The sequence below is a fragment of the Lepidothrix coronata genome, unplaced genomic scaffold (assembly GCF_001604755.1).
Source record: "Lepidothrix coronata isolate B3197 unplaced genomic scaffold, Lepidothrix_coronata-1.0 Scaffold219, whole genome shotgun sequence".
Lineage (NCBI taxonomy): Eukaryota > Metazoa > Chordata > Aves > Passeriformes > Pipridae > Lepidothrix > Lepidothrix coronata.
The window spans coordinates 1,121,305-1,139,101 of NW_016690399.1; the positions used below are offsets into that span (position 1 = coordinate 1,121,305).

Genomic DNA, 17,797 nt, shown 5'->3' on the forward strand with positions numbered 1-17,797 from the left:
TGGCTGGGCTGGCTCTGAGCCACATTTCTGCAGAAGGGTTTTGGTGTGTGGTGCAGGCAGAGAGCTGGAACCTATTCCCCATAACCAGAGACATTAGTTTTGGAATAAAATTATGGTCTTGTGTAGCCCATTCCAATATGTGCTTGGCTGGAAAGATGACTGAAATTTTGCAGGGCACAGGGATTGGGTTTCCAGTCCCCATTTAACACTTGCATGACCTGAGATGTGATTGAACCCTCAATAGGAAGATTAAGGCCATTAGTGCTATGTGAGCCACCAAATCTTGTGAAGACCAAGCAATTAATTGGGTGCAGAGAGTGTCTTTGTCTCCTGATGCAGCAATGGCTCCGTGTCCGTGCTGATGGAGCAAGTTTAAACAAGGGAGAACCACAGAGATAGTCAAGATCCCAAACTCCAGCCAAGTCCCATCTAATCACCATCCCTGTTTCTGGTTGTGCTCAATGATTTCAAAGGTCTTTTCAAACCTAAACAGTTCTGTGAGCAATGTCTGAAAAAGCCAGTTGGTGCTGGGAGCTGCTCTCTGTAACGTGGAATGAAGAGGTCCAGCTCTCTTCTTCCTACAGAGCTGATGGGGGCACAGGGTTTGGGGGGATTTCAGTACCAGGGCCCTCTGTCAGATGAGCCTGGTGCTTTGGCTTTGACCTACTCCTGGCTGGATGAGTTCAAACTCTGTGACAAGCTCCAGCTGTAGACACAACACATCAACATTGGTGTGCCAAAGCCAGAGCACGCAGCAAAGGCCCCCACTGAGGTCACCTGAATTAAGGAGAAGGCTACTTTCAGGAAACAGCTTTTATGTCCATTGTGAGTCATGTATCTGGTAGGAATAGAAACAGAGGTGCTGTTGTAACTTTGGTGCTGTGCCTGGTTTTTTGGACGTAATTTTTCACTCTGCCGCATTCGGAGGCCGGCACAGGCTGCGTGGGGCTCACACCTGCCACCTGACTTGTGGTTCTGGCATAGTGCACTCACTGATAGAAATTTTGAAATGTGGGAATTCTATCCAAGAAATCAATATTTAAGAAATCAGTGAGTAAAGGCAGTGGAAGCTTTGCCTGCTTCCTCGAAGGCAGAGTCTGTCTCCCTTAAAGACTGTACTGCTCATGTATTTCCTTTGCACGCTCAGTGAACCGATTCCTCCTTACGACTTGCCTCGTGCACCAAAGGGGAACTGCAGCAATTTGGCTGAGGCACAGACACATGCCCATCCCCTCAGGCTGATCTGGACAAACCACAGGGGTGTGTCTGGACCTCTGAGGTCCTGTGCACACAGACTAGACCAGTGAAGGATCTGCCTGTCCAGTATCCAGCTGTTGCTGCTGGCTGTACTTATGCATGCAGCCTCCCTCGTGGAAGGAACCCTCATGAGGGGCAGGACTGGGATGGGGACGAGATCTGATCTCATTTAACAGCTGCCCTGCTCTCTGTTACTGCTAACTCTCCTTGCAGCTTGTGTGAGGAGGCAGAAGAAAGTGCAAACCCACTGGTACTGCGAGACCCAGAATGGGCTCCATGCAACCTCCTGGTGACAGGTGCTTTCTGTGCTTTGGTCTCCTGCAATCATCGAAGATTTTTTCAGTCTCCTCCTACATGCCACTCCCCCACCCCTTACTGCCATGTATCCTGAGCATATTACAGTCTTCCTTTCCTCTCTCAGGAGGTGCTGCTCAGAGCTCTCTGCTAACACTATCTTTCTAGAGAGAATATCCTGCTTCCTGCCTTTGAGCTGAAAGAATTAAAGAACGAAACAACTCAGAATAATCCCCCAAGACGAAAAAGACCCGCTGCCCTCCCTGCTTGACAACCTGTGCTGGTTCCAGGTGAGTGGTTTTGTCAGCGAATCTGAATGCATGAATAAGAGTGGTGCCAACTCCAGGGGCTGAAGCAGGGAAGGAGGGCAGCAGGAGATTTCCTTGGGCATGTGCATGAGAGAGTGGCAGGGATAGCTCTTGCCTGCTTTAGGACATGGGACTGCCCGGAGGGGAGTGCTTTAAAAGTGGGACTGTGCGTTCCAGGCTGGGATTAAATGCTTGGTGGGCAGCTTGAGTGAGACAACCTTGTCACAGGACCTTGGCATGAGTAGGGGGCAATGGGGAGAGCACTTGTCCTCCCACTACTGGACTTAGGCCCCAAACCCGCTGTTCAGCTGGTAATCACTTTGTCATTTTAGAGCTTAGCTGGGCTGAAATTCCTGCCTGGTTCAGATTCCTCTCCCCCTAGCTGGTGCTCTCTTACAGAGGTGGGTCAGTGGATGGGCCCTGGGCAGATCTATTCTCCTCCTGGGTCCATTGTTGTGGTAGGAGTTGTCTGGGCGGGAGCTGGCTGCCAAGGTACCAAGTGGAAAACAGAGATGCCCTAGCACTTCACTGAGCAGGAAGCCCTGCCAGGGGCTGCTATAGCAACACAGAGATGGCTGAGTTCACCCCAGTTGGGCTTGTGAACGGAAATTTTCAGCACAGGCACTTTGGCTGTACTGCTTTCAGCTCGTACTTCCCTTCCCAAGGGCAAGCAATGGGCCAGGCTCCAAAGGATCCAATAGCATCAGGGGTGAGGATGCCTCCAGCCAGGGGGTCTGTGAGTCCTGTGAGGATAGAGATCCTGGTCCTCAGGATTGAAAAAAATGTCCAGCCAATGTCCAGTGGCTGGATTCAATGCTCCTGACAACAGGCACTGAGCTATTGATGGGGGGAGGTCAGGTGGGAGCAGAGACATCCACTCCTCCTTTGCTGTCCTTGCAAAGACGGTCCGTGCAAAGCACCCGCCTTACTCAGCTGTCGGGGGGGTCTGTAACTCCCCACTCAGGAGTTCCCGTGGTCTGCCCAAAAGCAAGTAGGATTTGACAGCTGCTAATGGCAGTTTTCAGACCACTGAGCAGAGGGGCAGGTCCCTTCCCTTCCTCGCAAGCGCCGAGCCTCCCCTCCCACGGCTGGAGGACGGGCTGTTTAACTCCTGCCCTCTCCCTAAGTGACCCCGCACTAGAAATCCACCTTGGAAAGACTGGTACAGCTTTTTCAGTGACCCCTTGCCTTGCCCTTCCATGTTTGCTGAGCTTGTGCACAGCTCTTCCCAACTCCTCTCCTGCATAGATTCCTCCCTCTTCTCCCACTTCGGGTGCTTCCCTGCTGCTACCTGTGGAGACTTAAAATCCTGGTGGTTTTGGTTTTGATTTTGAACATAAAGCAGAGTTTCCTTGGAGATAAGAAAAACAGTGATTCCAAGTGGATTATTCCAGTCTCTGGCTGGCTTTCAGCAACGAAAACAAAAAAGGGAGTTGTGCTAGCAGAGGGAAGACAGAGCCTGGGGCAGCCTTGGGTGAGGGCGATGCCTGGCTCTGACACGCTTTTCCAGGGTCATCCCTTTAGCAGCATGGCTTCACTGAGTGCCACATGCCACGCCCATGGCACAGTGTGACAGTATGTGCTGTACCAAACATCGCTGCCTTGGGAATATATTGCCTCTCTTGTCCCAGCCCCTGGAGTCTGGTAAACCTGGGAGAGGCTTTGCGGTGGACATTCTAATTTGGCTGAGTTCTGCCACTCCCAGGAGTAAAAGTGGCTAATTAGATTAACCCCTTGTGTGTTCTTCTACACAGACATTAGCAATAGTAGGACAATGGTGTAAAGCACCAGCATTTCAATCACTGTCTCCCACCCATTTGTTCTGAGTGCTGACAACTGGGTTTATCCAAGCCAAGAGCCTGAACCCTCTGGAGGCTGGAGCTCTCCCCTGATGTGTTGGCCATGCAGATTTTTGCCTTCCTCGAGGCAGGCTATTTGATCATCAGCTGATATCTCTTGGACACCCTAGCAATCAGAAAGCTGTGCCAGGTGCCGTGCGAGGGTAGAGGGAGCAGGCATGAGCTGACTGGTGCTCTGTCTCATGACAGAGCACAGCGCAGGGCAAGAAGGCAGATGCAGTCTTCATCTGAAATTTTCTTTACTGTCTCCAACCCCATACACTATGGCAGGAGTGCCCTGTAATGCCATGCCTTGCCAGTGGCCAGGACCACCTTCTTTCCCAGAGGAATATAGGAATATATCACAGTGGATTCACCTGACTGAAGGCTCCCCCTCTGCTGACACACCCCTGAGCTCCTCACTGTCTGTCCAACAGCCACAAATGGCTCTTGGCTGTTTCAATGAAGTGGCATTTTCTTGTTCACCTTTCAGTGTGGTGCAGGAGTGTTGTGCAGGGCTCAGAGGGTGAGAGAAGAGTGGAGAACCAGACCGTGGCCCTGTGATAATTATACATGTAAATGAGCTCCAGGACACTTCCTGGACAGGATGTGTCAGTGCTGTCTGAAGTCCTGAAAGCCTTGTCTCACAGCACATCAGCAGAATGAAGGTCACAGCATGGCTGAGGTTGGCAGGGACCCCTGGACATCACCTAGTCCAACTGCCCTGCCCAAAGCAGAGTCAGTCACAGCTGGTTGCTCAAGCCTGTGTCCAGAAAGCTTTTGAATATCTCCAAGGATGGAGACCCCACACCTTCTCTGGGCATCCTGCCTCAGTTAAGTCTGTCTTGCAGCGACAAAGACTTAACTTTATGCTTAAGAGGAATTTCCTGGTACTTCAGTTCATGTCCACCTGGTCACTTATCTGGTCATGGGGAAACACTGAGAAGGATCTGGCACTGTCTTCTTCACACCCTCCCTTCAGGTGTACATTGATAAGACACCCCCTCCCCAAGTCTTCTCTCCTCTAGGCTGAGCAGTCCCAGCTCTCCCAGCCTTTCCTCAGGGGAGATGCCCCAGTCCCTCCATCACCTCTGCAGTCCTTCAGTGGACTCTCTTATACTGGGGAGCCCAGACCTTGACACAGCATGCCAACTGTGGCCTCACCAGTGCTGAGTGAAGAGGGGGAGTCACCTCTCTCAACCCGCTGGCACGAACACAGCAGAGTTTCTGGGCCCTGGTTCTGGTCCCACCCAGGATGTCCCAGGAGTTCTGTGGTCCCAGGGGCGATGTACTGAATGCAGGCACTAAGAAAAGGCTGCACTGTTTTTTGGGTTTGATGTTGACTTTTTTCTGGACCATGTAAAGTAGTCAAATGTATTTCCTCTTCACCCAGCACAGCCTGACCCTGACCATGGCCTGGACAAAATCAGGCCAGAGATGTCTGCAGTGTCCCCCCATGCTCAGAACACTCACTGCCCTGTGACACCAGAGCTGTTGCCTCTGGAGTGAGGGCAGAGATGTGCACAGGCTTGAAGTAAATTTTTTTCTCTATGTGTAGTTTCTGTTCCTGTTGTAAAGGTGTGCTAAGGCATGAGAAGCTCACGTGAAACATCAGGTTGTCCCCTCTGGTTCTAAACATGACAGTGAAATGGGTTCTCTGTGGGCAGCAGAACTGTCTGTTGTCCCCAGTGCATCACTGCCACACAGAACTGATGTCCTCTGGCCAGCACCACTGCCCTGGGCTCTGAGGAGATGTTTTCCACATGAAACTGTGCCCTCTCTTGGCCGTGTAGCTCTGCATGTGCAGACACAGCCCACCTCCTCCAGCTCCTCCAGCTCCTGCCTCCAGAGGCAGCTGTACAGCACTGGGCTCTGCACTGCACCAACACTGCCCAGGGACAGGCACCACTCCCCTGGGGCTCTGCAGGGCTGCCCCAGCACCATGGCACAGGTAGACACAGAGTGTATCTGCCTGCCCAGTGCACACACCGGATTCCTGACCCATAAATTCCTGAGCAAAGTCTCCCTTTCACCTCTGCTGGCAGCCTGGCACATGCAGGGCTCAAGGAGAAGCTTGCTTGTGAGCTCCCATGGACACAAACCACCTCCTTAGACAGTGCAAAGCCTTTCACCACATGAAAAAAAATTAGAAATACTTACAGCCTGCCTCTTGATGCTGCTGTTTGAATAACTGAGTGCAGGAACATTTCAGCGATGGCAGCTTTATAAAAGTCAGACTTGGCTGGGTTTTTTTCTGTAGCTCAACCTGCACAAAAAACAAAGTAAGAAGAAACTGAAGACTTTCACAGCAGCTTTCCTAGAATCTGAGTTAAATGCAAAATTTCCTCAGCAAACAGCTTAAAATCTGCCCCAACAATTTCATTTTTTTTCCTGTTGTTCTGATGTAGCAATATGTGCAAGATGTGCATATGGGTTCTGAGAAATGAAAAATCTCCACAGTCTTGAGCATTTGATGTTGCAACATGAAAGCTGTATAATTCCCACAATTATGGGAATTCATGCAATTCATGCCTGGACACTTTATCACAAGACAAAGTCTGAGATTACTTTCACCCTAAATTCCAAACACAGCACTGTTCCAACTACTAGGAAGTAAATTAACTCTGTCCCAGCTGCCACTCATCCTCTCAGAGGTGGAGCATGCTCTATATTTTCTACCCCCTAATTTGTCCCACAGTAATTCCTAGTACTGTTTTTCTGTCAGCCTGTGCTTTTCTGTGATCTTTCCAGTATCTTTTTGAGTCACTGGAGTATACAATTAAGAGTTTTTCTTTCCATGTTTACTGCTTTTCACTTATTGACAGAGCAGATCATCCTTCCAGTCAGTTGTGAGCAGATGAACAGCTCAGCCCTCTGCACAGTTTCTTTTTGGACCTCACAACTGAACTCTCTGTTGGTGGACTGTCACCACAAGCAGTGCTGACAAAGGGATCTCCTCTTTCATCCCATGGTATATCCACTGCTTTAAAAACCTTTCATACATGATCCTTGATAAAAGATTTTTAAAAACTCTGGCTGATCTGACACTGAGGTTATATCCTTAGTGATGTGGGTTTTTCTTCAACTAGATGCATTTGAAGATTGCCTTTTACTTCTCCTTTTCTCCCTAGTTCTCCATTTTAATAAGCTGGTCCTTTCTCCAGGAGAGGGGCACGGACAAAGATGTGTGTTTTTCCAGAGTCTGTAGTCAAAGCATACATACAGGATACAGTTTCAAGATGTTTCTCTGCTGTGTGGAATATTTTACTCTCAGATTCTAAGCGTGGAACTTTGTGGGGCCAAAATGATGCAATGTGTGAGAAGCAGATGCAAACCTGCCCTGATGCTCCTGCACTCAGCCCTCCAGCCCTGGGATTGTGCCATGGCCAGCTCCCATCTCCCCTCAACCAGGATTTTAATACCTCCTGTCTTTAAAATGTGCTCATGGGAAGGTGCTGCACACTGGATGGTGTCAGCTTTTCTGATGTTGGCTGCTTTAGCAGGGACAGGGCATAAAGAGGACAGGTGTTCTTCAATGTCCAGTACAAATTGGAATATCTCAGCTGATTCAGAGAATTCCTGCTTTCTAGCTCTTTATAGGTCCTTATGCTCTACTGCCCTCCTCCCCCCATATTGGAAATCTCCCTGGTTTAGATGGGAAGATAACCACAGAAAAATCTGCAAAAAGCAGGACAAAATGTAGTGCCAGTACTCTTCCTTCCTCATTTTTCACTTTCACTGTCTTCTGACTGATGCCCCTAAAATAGCCAAAATTCCACTGTTTAAGTGAACCCTCACTGCCAGGAACTAGGCATTAGTTTTGCAACACTGAAATTTCTTGCAAAATACCCTATGCCCCCTCGTTGAACCTCCGAAAATGCTCTCAAATATCTCAGTGTTCCTGGCTGAGTGGAGCCTGGAGGAGCAGCCATGGATAAGAACAACCTGCACCAAGAGGGCAAAGCCACCCTCTTCCTCACAAGAAGAAAAATCCAAGCCATTGACAAGAGTACTCTGATGACTGACTGCAACAGTCTGAGAACTTCCAGCTGATGCAACAGATAAACAAATCCAGAGATGCAGAGGGAAAGTGCTGTGGAGGGGGCCTCTCTATTGCAAAATATGCAGATAGAGAAAGGGAGCAAGTTAGCAAGAGGGTGGGGACGTCATAGGAGTAAGATCTGCCAGTGAGTTCCCTCTGTGCAGTAAGTTTTGCTCTGAGGAGGCTGCTGAGCACATGGTGGAACATGGAATCTAATTATTAATCCTGTACTTTCCCATATCAACACAGAAATTTTATTTTGTTCGCACAAAAGTACATTTTCCAGTGCATGTGGATGGGGAGATATCTGGAGAAAAGAGCAGGTGAGTCCCTTTATATCTGTAGGTTCTACTCCCCCCTTCCCTGTACAGGAGTTTGTGCTGTTGCTGTGGTATGGTCCAGCTCTAAGAAAGGCAAGGATTGGAGGAGAGGGAGCCCATTTTTCCAGACTCCTGGATCCACATGGGTCTCCTCAGGTCGTCACAGCAAGTGGAAACTCTGTTTTGTGTGTAGCAAGTCTGTGGTGGGTGATTTCAGAGCCATCGACATGACTTTTCACTTCATTAAAGAATTTGGAGCTTTGCACATTGAAGCGAGGCAGCACTTCACCTTACCAAGGTGTGTTGGGTTGTTTGATGAAGAGTGAGTGGTTTGGGAGTAAGAAAAAGAGTGTCTGAGGTTTAAAACTGTCTTTGGTGGTTCTGCTCTTGGGTGGTAATCTGTTCTGCTGTAGGAAGCTGCACTGCACCTCTGCTGACTGAAGGCAAGCCAATGCTATTCCAGTCCACAAGAAAGGTGTGAGGGAAGACAGAAGGGACTAACTCCAGCCCTGTGAATCTAACCTCAGCTTCTAGAAAAATCATGAAGGTCATACTGAGTACTACTGAAAAGCATTTAAAGAATAATGCAATCATTAACCAGCCAACGTGTGTTCACAAAGGAAAAGTCCTCTTTAACCAGTTTGATCTCCTTCTAGGATGAGGTCACACACCCAGTTGATAAAGTGAAGGTGGTGCAAGTCTAGATTGGGAGAGGAGTGGCTGGAGAGCAGCCCTGCAGAAAGGGACCTGGGGGTGCTGATCAGCAGCAGGCTTGAGAGGAGTGAGCAGGGTGCCCAGGCAGCTGAGAGGGCAAATCTCACGCTGGGGACATCAAAGCACGACCAGCCAGTCCAGGGAGGGGATTATCCTGCACTGGTCAGCATTGGTGTGGCCTCACCTGGAGCACTGTGTGCAGGGCTGAGCCCCAACACTGAAGAAGGATGTGAAGGTCCTCAAATGTGTCCAGAGGAGGGGAATGGAGGGTGAACCTCCTGGTGAAGGGCTGGAAGACACATCCTGTGAGGATTCTGAGAGGTCTGGGCTTGTCTCCTTCAGAGAAAAGGAGGCTGAGGGGTGAAGTCGTTGCTCTGCAGCTTCCTGAGGAGGGCATGTGGAGAGGGAGGTGCTGGGCTCTTCTTCCTGGGATTCAGGGACAGCACAACTGGGAATGGTTCAAAGCTGTGTCAGGGGAGGGTCAGACAGGACATTAGGAAGCATTTGAATGCCCAAGCAACAGGACAAAAGGTAACAGCCAGAAACTAAAATACAAGAAATTCCACCTCAATGTGAGGGTGAAGAACTTCTTTACATTGAGGGTGCCAGAGCACTGGAACAGACTGCCCAGGGAGGTCATGGGGTCTCCCTCTCTGGAGATATTCCAAACCCACCTGGGCACATTATTGTGTAACCTGCTCTGGGTGACCCTGCCTTGGTGGAGGAGTTGGACTGGATGATCTCCAGAGGTCACTTCCAATGCCAGCTTCTCTGTGATTCTGTAATTTCTTTATGGACAGGGTGGTCAAACCCTAGAAGAGGCTTCATTAAGAGGCAGTCGATGCCCCAGGCCTGTCAGTGTTTAAGAGGCATTTGGACAGTGGCCTTTGCAACAACTTTTGGTCAGCCCTGAGAGGGTCAGGAAGTTGGATGAGGTGATCCTTGTAGGTCCCTTCCAACTGGAATGTTCTAGTCTATAATTTTGTATCCCTCCAGCTGCTGACTGTGCAGACAATTACTTATTTCATTATAAGGGCAGTAAGCTCTGGGACAGAATTCTAGAGAAAAGTAGATAAGGTGGATCACAAAAGGGATTATCTGAATGAAAAGAGTGAGATCTGAGAGGTGTCCTCTTCCTTGTAGGGTCGGTGATGTCAGTAACTGGCAAGACAAGAGGATACAAGAGGTGTGAAAGTCCTGGGTCTTTGGAACCTGACAGCTAATGTTTTTTGTCCAACTCTGTATCTGGGTGGCTACTGAATAAATAATACAAGTCCATTCTGGGACACAGGAGATTGAATCCGTTGTTCCTTAAGCTACTGTTGAGTTCAGGAGGCACAAACTCAATTAATGGAAAGAATATGTACTTTGCAGTTCATGTTTTTTATGGGTAGCTGTGAAAAACAGGACTGGCAGTGAAAAGAAGGATCACAGGCAAAGTTTTCATGCAGTCTGGTGTGTATTGTCTCCATCAGCAGATAGAAGGGGGGTGGTGTAGTAAGGAAGGGAGTGTGTGATCAAGCTGGAATGAGTGGACCAAAATCTACAGAATGCTGTTTGTTGATCCAAAAGGTGGGATGACCACAGAAGCACTGAAAGGTTCCCGTTGCAAATGCCCAGAATCTTTGCCAGTGGCAAAGCTCAGCCTTGGGAGGGCTTAGAGTGACTTGGCCGGGCCACTGCTGCTCTGAACCTCACGGAGGCATCAGCATCTGTGTGCAAACAAACCTTCTCTCAGATTGGAGGTTTTCCTCCGCCTTCTGTGGAAATGACTTTGCAATCTGTACTATGAAGCAGCTCCTCTTTAAGGCAGTGTCTTCAGGTCATGATAGGCATTTATCTGGGTCCGGATGGAAGACACTATATGTGTATTTTATAGAGAATATAGTCTCAGTTGTGAGGGTTTCTTTGATTTAAATTTAGGATTACGAATGGAGTAGCTCTTATTTGATTTACAACACCAAAGACAGGCCTTCCAGCACTTGCTGATGTGCTAAGGTGACTTTGTTCTTCTTTGGTTTCATGTAGGCTTGTATTATCTTTGCAAACTTCTGGGAAGAAGAATCGTTTTCAGACCTTGCGTCTGTCAAGGCACAGAGACAGAAGGAAAATGGAACCTGCACAGTCAGTCAATAGTCTCCCTTATGATAAGAACTGTTGGGTTGGTGCCTTCTAGCACTCCAGAGGGGACTGGTTTGCCTCTGTAGCCCCCTTGTTCTTTTGTTCTGAAGAATATAGGAATAATAGTAAAAAAATGAATGGATAAAGTACAGTAGATTGCTCCAGGCCTTGCAGCCAGTTGGTAATGGAGCAGAATTGGTTCTTCATTTACCTCTTTGGAGTAGGTTTGATTTCAGTCTTAGTATTTGTGAGGACAAGAGTTAACCCCATCAGTGGAGTTTGACAAGAGATACTACTTGAAAGTCTTGTTATGTTTATAAGGAAAATCAGTAAATAAAGTCTTATCCTCAGGCTCCACAGAAGGCAAAGGGATTATGTTCCTTTCTACAGAAACAGCCAGTGCCACTCACTGCCATGGGAAAAGCTGTTCTGGTAGGGGCCTGTCCACCTAGGAGGTATGTCAGAAATGTTTGCTGCTTGGTTTTGTTTGGAAGAGTTTGTGTACAGGAAAGGGGTTTATTGCCAGGTGATAAAAATACATTCCTGTCCAAACTGATGAAAAGCCTGGGTGGCTGTGGAGCCCCTTCTGGCTGCCCAGGCCACCACAAGCCACTTCTCAGTGCAGGTTGGGGGCTATAGTAGCCAGAGCTTTTCTAAAGGCACCAAAGCAGTAGTGACAAGACCCTGGCAGCCCTTTTGATGCTTTCCATGAGGTCTGCTCCTTGCAGATGGGCAGAGGAGAGCACATTCATCATCATCACCATGGCCAGGCTTCGCAAACGAAGATTTGGGAAGGGCTCTACCCACGTTTGTTACAAGGGTGCTGGTGGCTAAAAAGGCCAATATGAGACAGGAATGTCCGGTTGCAAAAGGCACAGCAGAAAGAGTCCTTAGGTGGTAAATTCTGCAAGACACGATTCTTTCTGCGTTGTCTTTTCTCCTCAAGAGTGACCCTGTGAGCTTTCTCAAAAGCATCAGCAGCGTTATAGATGGTGTGTCTCCAGACCTCCCGGTTGGAGGCCAGAGTAGACCAGTTATGTTGGCCAAGGCTGAGAATCAGCTCTAAATAAATGTGCTCAGGGCCCCAGGGAAATGACCTAAAGATGAAGGGAAGGTGTGCAGTGACTTATGCTTTCCTGCCTGTCCTTCTCGCTGCCTGGCAGAGCTGTACCCGGGGGACTGAGCAGCCGTGCTGGCCATGAGCGAGCAGAGCCACGTCAACAGCCTGTTCCTCAACGAGGATGCAGCCAAGCGGCTCCACGCCGAGAGCCGGGTGCGGCGGCTCCGCCAGGCCGTGCAGAAGCGAGCGGCGCGGGCCAAGAAGCGCATGCACAGCATCACTGCCCAGAGCGCCAAGAGCTTCTTCAGGAGAAACGCCTTCGTCCTCTTCACCATCGCCGCCGTCTTGCTAGGTACGGAGCTGCCGGCAGCACCGGGCGCCGTTTGTAAACCCGGGGAAATGTCTGTTTATTCTACAAAGGTTTTGTTTTATTGTAGCGATTTGGGTGGGGAGGGGAAGCTGTGAGCTGGCAGCTCGAAGTGTGATGTCCACATCAGCACAAAGCGAGTGCCTTTGTGTGCAAGAACAGACCCCGCAGAGGGTGTGTGTGCAGGAGGGAGTCCTTGTTGATCCTTTCTGGCTGCAGTGTAGGAACAGTCAACAACAGAAAGGGTTTGATGATCCAGCTCAACCAATCCTTATAAAAATCATCCAGGTTTCTTCAGAGGCATCTCATGAGTGCAGCTGCAGGCACAAGGGGTCTTCAGATTCATCTCACAGCTTTAGCCTGACAGGACCAGAACTGATGCAAGGGGCTGTGATACAATGCACAGCAAATCTGCTCAGCAGATAGCAGGTTGTCCCTAGTTTTTGATCCAGGCTATATGTCTCTAACTCACTGGCTGAACTCAGCTTTAAGAGGTGAATGGACAAAGACTCTGAACTGTGTAGTCACAGTTTAGCATTTTGTGTTCATGAGTTTCCCGGGAACAGACCCCAGAAGAGGAACAGAGAAGGAATAAGGAGACCTGTGGTTTAGCACAAGGCTGCTGTGCACATAAATATGTCAGAGGGAGAGAGAGCATACAGTAAAAACTGGATCATAGCCTTTTAGAAAATGAGCATTTGTTCCTTTGGGGAGAGGAGGAGCTGAAAGGAGATGAGAAAGAAAAGCCACGCTGTAGGACTGAGGGACAGACCACTGGATCACATTGTCCCATTTCCATTCTCATCCCTTGCTGATCCACAGGGATTATCCTGGCATTCTCCCTCCGGCCCTACCAGCTGACCTATCGCCAGATCAAGTATTTCTCCTTCCCTGGCGAGCTGTTGATGCGTATGCTCCAGATGTTGGTTCTCCCTCTTATTGTCTCCAGCTTGATTACAGGTGAGAAGTGCTTTCTGCTCCTTTCAGCCCAGGCAATGGTCAGCAAAGACAGATGGCAGCTGTTGTTGGAGTACCCCTTTGTGCCCCAGCTGGAAGTGCTTGGATTAGCTTGGCTAACCATAGTGAACACGACCCACACTCATCCCCCTGCTGGCTCAGGAGTAGGGCAGAGGAGCAGAAGGCCTTGTGCTTTCTCAGAAGACTGGGGAGAACACAACGCAGTGGTTTCAATGCCCAGTGCTTGAGCAGTAACAAGGATTTCATCCCACGTAACCTCAAATGTCAAGTTTGTTGCCCAAGTCAGCTTCAGGTTTCCTCCAGCCTAGAGAAGATTAGTTTGTGTCAGTCCAAAAGGACTGAGGTTGATCACCAGCTGGAGGGCTTGTTTCACCCAGATCCTCACTGAAGATATGCCAGACAGCCAAGCTTTGACCGAAAGGCATTCCACCTCCTGAAACATCCCACCCTTAGGGACCGAAAGCCCCAATGTACCAGGAGGGGATTATTTCCCTCCTGAGAGCTTTTGAAGAAAATTGCTACACTCCCAAATGCAGCCTAAGACCCACCAGTGTTATGCTCCTTCACGACCACAAGCCACATCCTCTCGTATCCACATCACCCTGGAACTCCAAAGTCTGCCCCTTGTATGCTGTGCTTCCTAGAGACCCTAGCTCCCTGCCCAACTCATGCATGTGCCTTGCACCCTTTGAATCTTCCTCAGGCTTCCCCCTTCTCTCTAAGACAATAGACTTGCTCACCTCATCTCTCTGTGTGACACCCCAGGAATGGCCTCCCTGGATAGCAGAGTCTCAGGGAAGATGGGGATGCGTGCCATTGTCTACTACATGGTGACCACAGTCATAGCAGTCTTCATTGGCATCCTCATGGTGATCATCATCCACCCAGGAAAAGGATCTAAGGACAAGCTCCACCGAGAAGGCAGAATTGAGCAGGTGCAGACCACAGATGCCTTCATGGACTTGGTGAGGTAGGTGAACAGGATGGTCTCGTGTTGAGACCGTATCAGTGAGATTACATTCCTCCATGTAATGTCCTTTTGAAGTGTCACAGCTTTAGGCCTACAGTCTTAGGGAAAGAGGTTAATGGTTGAGTCTTGGGGAAAGAGGTTAATGGTTGAGTCTTGGCCAGCCTACTACTCATAGCTTACTCTAGTTAACTGGCTTTACCACTCAGAGGTTGAGTGCTTGGCTTGGAGTCCAGCCCTTCTGCTAGAGTCTTAATGCAAGAGGCCAAGGTATACTCAGCAAAACAAGCAATGAAAACCATCAGTGGCTGCATGCCTGTCAGGAATTCACCCAGCAAAGGCTAGTCCAAATACCCATCTTCAGTGACCAAAGGAAATCAAGGAAATGGTTCCCAAGACACTGTCCCTCCCTCCCTTGCTGTGACCTTACCCAGTGAATTGCAAAGCTGTACCATCTCAAGAGGTATGGAGCCATGTTTCTGAGGTACAAGATAACAGAGAGCTCAAATGACAGTTGTAGAGGTGAGGCTGAGAGCAAGGCAGTTTATGAAACACTGTAATATGGTATTGTTTCAAGCTTCAGTTGGGTTTGGTGATGCTCTTACAATGTACCTATGTCCCAGTGTGTAGTCTCTTTCCACATATCTGAATAACCTTCTGGAGTCTAAAAAGATGCAGCAGGAGTCTGACATGATGCAAGAGGTGCTGCATTCAGATCAGCATATTCCTTTCTTCTGTCATTCAGACAGAAAGGGCTTGAGCAGACATTGTGACAGTTGTGACCTCAGACACTGCTCCAGGACAAAGAAGTTGGCCAGGAAGCCCATTTTTTCTTCCCACTTCAACAATAACTCTTTCCTTGTTTTATCTACTGCAGGAATATGTTCCCACCCAACCTGGTAGAAGCTTGCTTCAAACAGGTATGAAATCTCCCCTGGCCTATCTTTGTGCCCTGTGCCCTAGCCATGGTCCTACCCTCTTCTCTGAGGGATGGAATAGCAATTGCTTCCCTGGGTCTGACTGCTGCAGTCATTAGTCTGCAAGATTTTCAAGCTGTATGTAGCTGGGGGGTTCAACTTGCACCCCATCCCACAGAGGCAGGAAGGGTTTGCATGATCTCTGGTAGCAGGCTTGGACTGGCAGTGAAATGGAGCAGATTGCCCCAAGGATTTGTCTCTTCTGTAATGCCAGCACCCTTGGAAGCAGCAAAAAGGGTGATCAGAGAAGCCAGAATATCTCAGTTCTAGCAACATGAGATGCTCTAGTGGTGTCTTTTGAACTTTGGCTCTATGAAATTTCTAAACTTTCTGGTGAAAGTACTACCCTGAGGAGCTTGGGAACAGGCGAGGCAAATTTCCCACACAGATCAGCAGCAATTTGCAGTACTCTCCTTACTTTAGGAAGGGATGCAAGAGCCTAGCACGTGTCCTGAGCTTCTGAACTAGGGCCTGTGAGTGCATCTGACAATCTGTGTCTTTTCAGTACAAGACGCAGTACAGCACCAGGGTCTTCACCAGGACCATCCTCCACAGCAGCAATGCCACAGCAGGTGTCACCACCACCCAGATCCCCGCGCCTGAGAACTTCACCAGCATCCTGGAGAACGTCACTCAAGCCCTGGGGACCATCTCCGAGGTGCTGACCTTTGAAGAAGTCATTCCCATCCCGGGCTCAGCCAATGGGGTGAACGCACTGGGGCTGGTAGTGTTCTCCATGTGCTTCGGTTTGATGATCGGCAGCATGAAGCAGAAGGGACGGGCCCTGCGGGAGTTCTTTAACTGCCTCAACGAAGCCATCATGAGGCTGGTGGCCATTATCATCTGGTGAGGAGCACGGCCGGTTGGAGCAGGAGGTCTGCAGGTGCAGTTTCCACTGACACGATGAGAAGTGGGGTAGCTTTAAGGATGCCATGCACAGGAAAAGCAGATGGGCACAGATCTCCTTTGGCTCCATCAGGCTGGAGGGAAAAGTCTGGATGGGATATTTGTTCACATTTCATTTCCTGTTCTTTTTGTTTTTACCTTAGAAATATCAGATACAGCAGGACTTGCTTTTCTTGAGGCTGCTGGAAACATCCTTGGAAGACCAGAGAGCTGGAGTGGAAGATCTCTTAGCATTACTAACAGGGGTAGGGTGTGAGGCTTTCCCACCAAAAGCTTCCCTTCCAGCTGTGTTCCAGGAGTCTGAATTAGCTATGAATCACAGAAACCTATTGCTGCTTTTGTGTTTTTGGGGTGGCAGCTGTATGCAAAGCTCTGAGAGCTGAGCTGGGTTGAGAGGATCAGCTTAAAGTTACTGCCTTTCCATTTGAGGTCTCCCAGATCCCAGTTCCTCTAGAACTCAGCTTGTTCCTTTCTGTGTAAGGCTCCCTGTGACACATGGTCCAGACAAGCAAGGCATTGCTGAGACAAGTCTTCTCTCGAAGGCAGCATTTTACCAAATCCTGTTATTTTAAGCTCTTTATCCCTCTAGGGCTCAAGGTTGTGTTAGGTACTGCAAAACAGGAGAGATGCGGGTCTGGCAGAATACCTGCATGTGTCTGACAGGGAAGGGATCTGTCAGCCCCACACCCTCTCCCATTTTAGATCACTTTAGATTCCTTGGTCTTACACTCTTATATCTCAGAGCAAAACCCTGAGCACAGGGTGACAGGCCTTACACAAAAAGGTACAAAAGGGGAGAACATCCCTGAGCTCATAGCAGAGTGTTGGGAAGCCCTAACCCCCCTGGGATCTTTTACTCCATGTCTGAGCTAGAACTTGAGGCTTTTCCTTCCTAAAAAGAGATAAGAGTTGCCTAAGGGCATAGAAGGGAGAGCATGAGCACAGCAGAACAAGTAGACCTGCACACAACTCCAGAGACCTTCAACACTGCTCCTTCAAGCTCCCCTCAGATGAAGGAAGGCAGGGTGTTGATGTATAGAACATTGCTTACACTTGGGACACTGCCTGTGCACATACAGCAGGTAGTGTCTGGAGAGACCTCCTGACTTATAAAATCCTGCTGGTATGGGAGGCAGGACTGTCAGCTACAGTCCAGCACTCCTTCCTGAAGCCACAGTCTGCAGATCATCTCCCAGGAGCCTGTTTTTCCTGGGGAGATCTGGTCACTGGCTGAAGCCAAGGATGGTGAGAGGAAATGAAATATTCATGAAATCCTTTCCTGAAACTTTTCCAAACCTCCCAGGCTAAGTTGGAGTTTGGCATGTGGACCTCTGAGCCTTGTGCATGAATTGCATGTGAGCTCTTGAGCTGCAGAGGCCCAGCCCTGAGAGGTGTGGCCATGGATCTGGGATTTTCTCTGGTCCAGTTATTATATTAGTGCCCATGATTTTCTCCATGTCTGTCTTACGACTTCCTTTCTGTGGAGCCTCACTGCTGCTTGTGAGATGCACTGTCATGGAGGGGGAAAAAGCCCTGAAGAATGGAAAGGATAGCAGTGTACTTCAAAACGAGGTTTTTTTATGAGCCATGGTTGCTTTTACAGGTGTTGGCGTGCCAAGTGCTTCTTACACCAGATCTGGAATCCCTA

The 17,797-nt window shown here is 49.0% G+C and overlaps 1 protein-coding gene across 8 annotated transcripts in view; it reads left to right on the plus strand.

The window, feature by feature from the left end:
* The window catches only part of LOC108506564 (excitatory amino acid transporter 4-like), a 35,619-nt gene that overhangs the window by 9,410 nt on the left and 8,412 nt on the right, over window positions 1-17,797 (plus strand). For 7 of the 8 annotated variants that reach the window (XM_017833718.1, XM_017833717.1, XM_017833721.1 and 4 more), the window contains 6 exons: window positions 1,720-1,841; window positions 12,058-12,306; window positions 13,144-13,281; window positions 14,065-14,269; window positions 15,144-15,186; window positions 15,749-16,089. In XM_017833718.1, the coding sequence (XP_017689207.1) occupies window positions 12,093-12,306; window positions 13,144-13,281; window positions 14,065-14,269; window positions 15,144-15,186; window positions 15,749-16,089 (941 nt within the window). In that variant the 5' untranslated portion in view covers window positions 1,720-1,841; window positions 12,058-12,092. Of the gene's footprint in view, window positions 1-1,719; window positions 1,842-12,057; window positions 12,307-13,143; window positions 13,282-14,064; window positions 14,270-15,143; window positions 15,187-15,748; window positions 16,127-16,292; window positions 16,360-17,797 lie in introns of those variants that run through there. The other variant, XM_017833722.1, reaches the window with a different exon arrangement.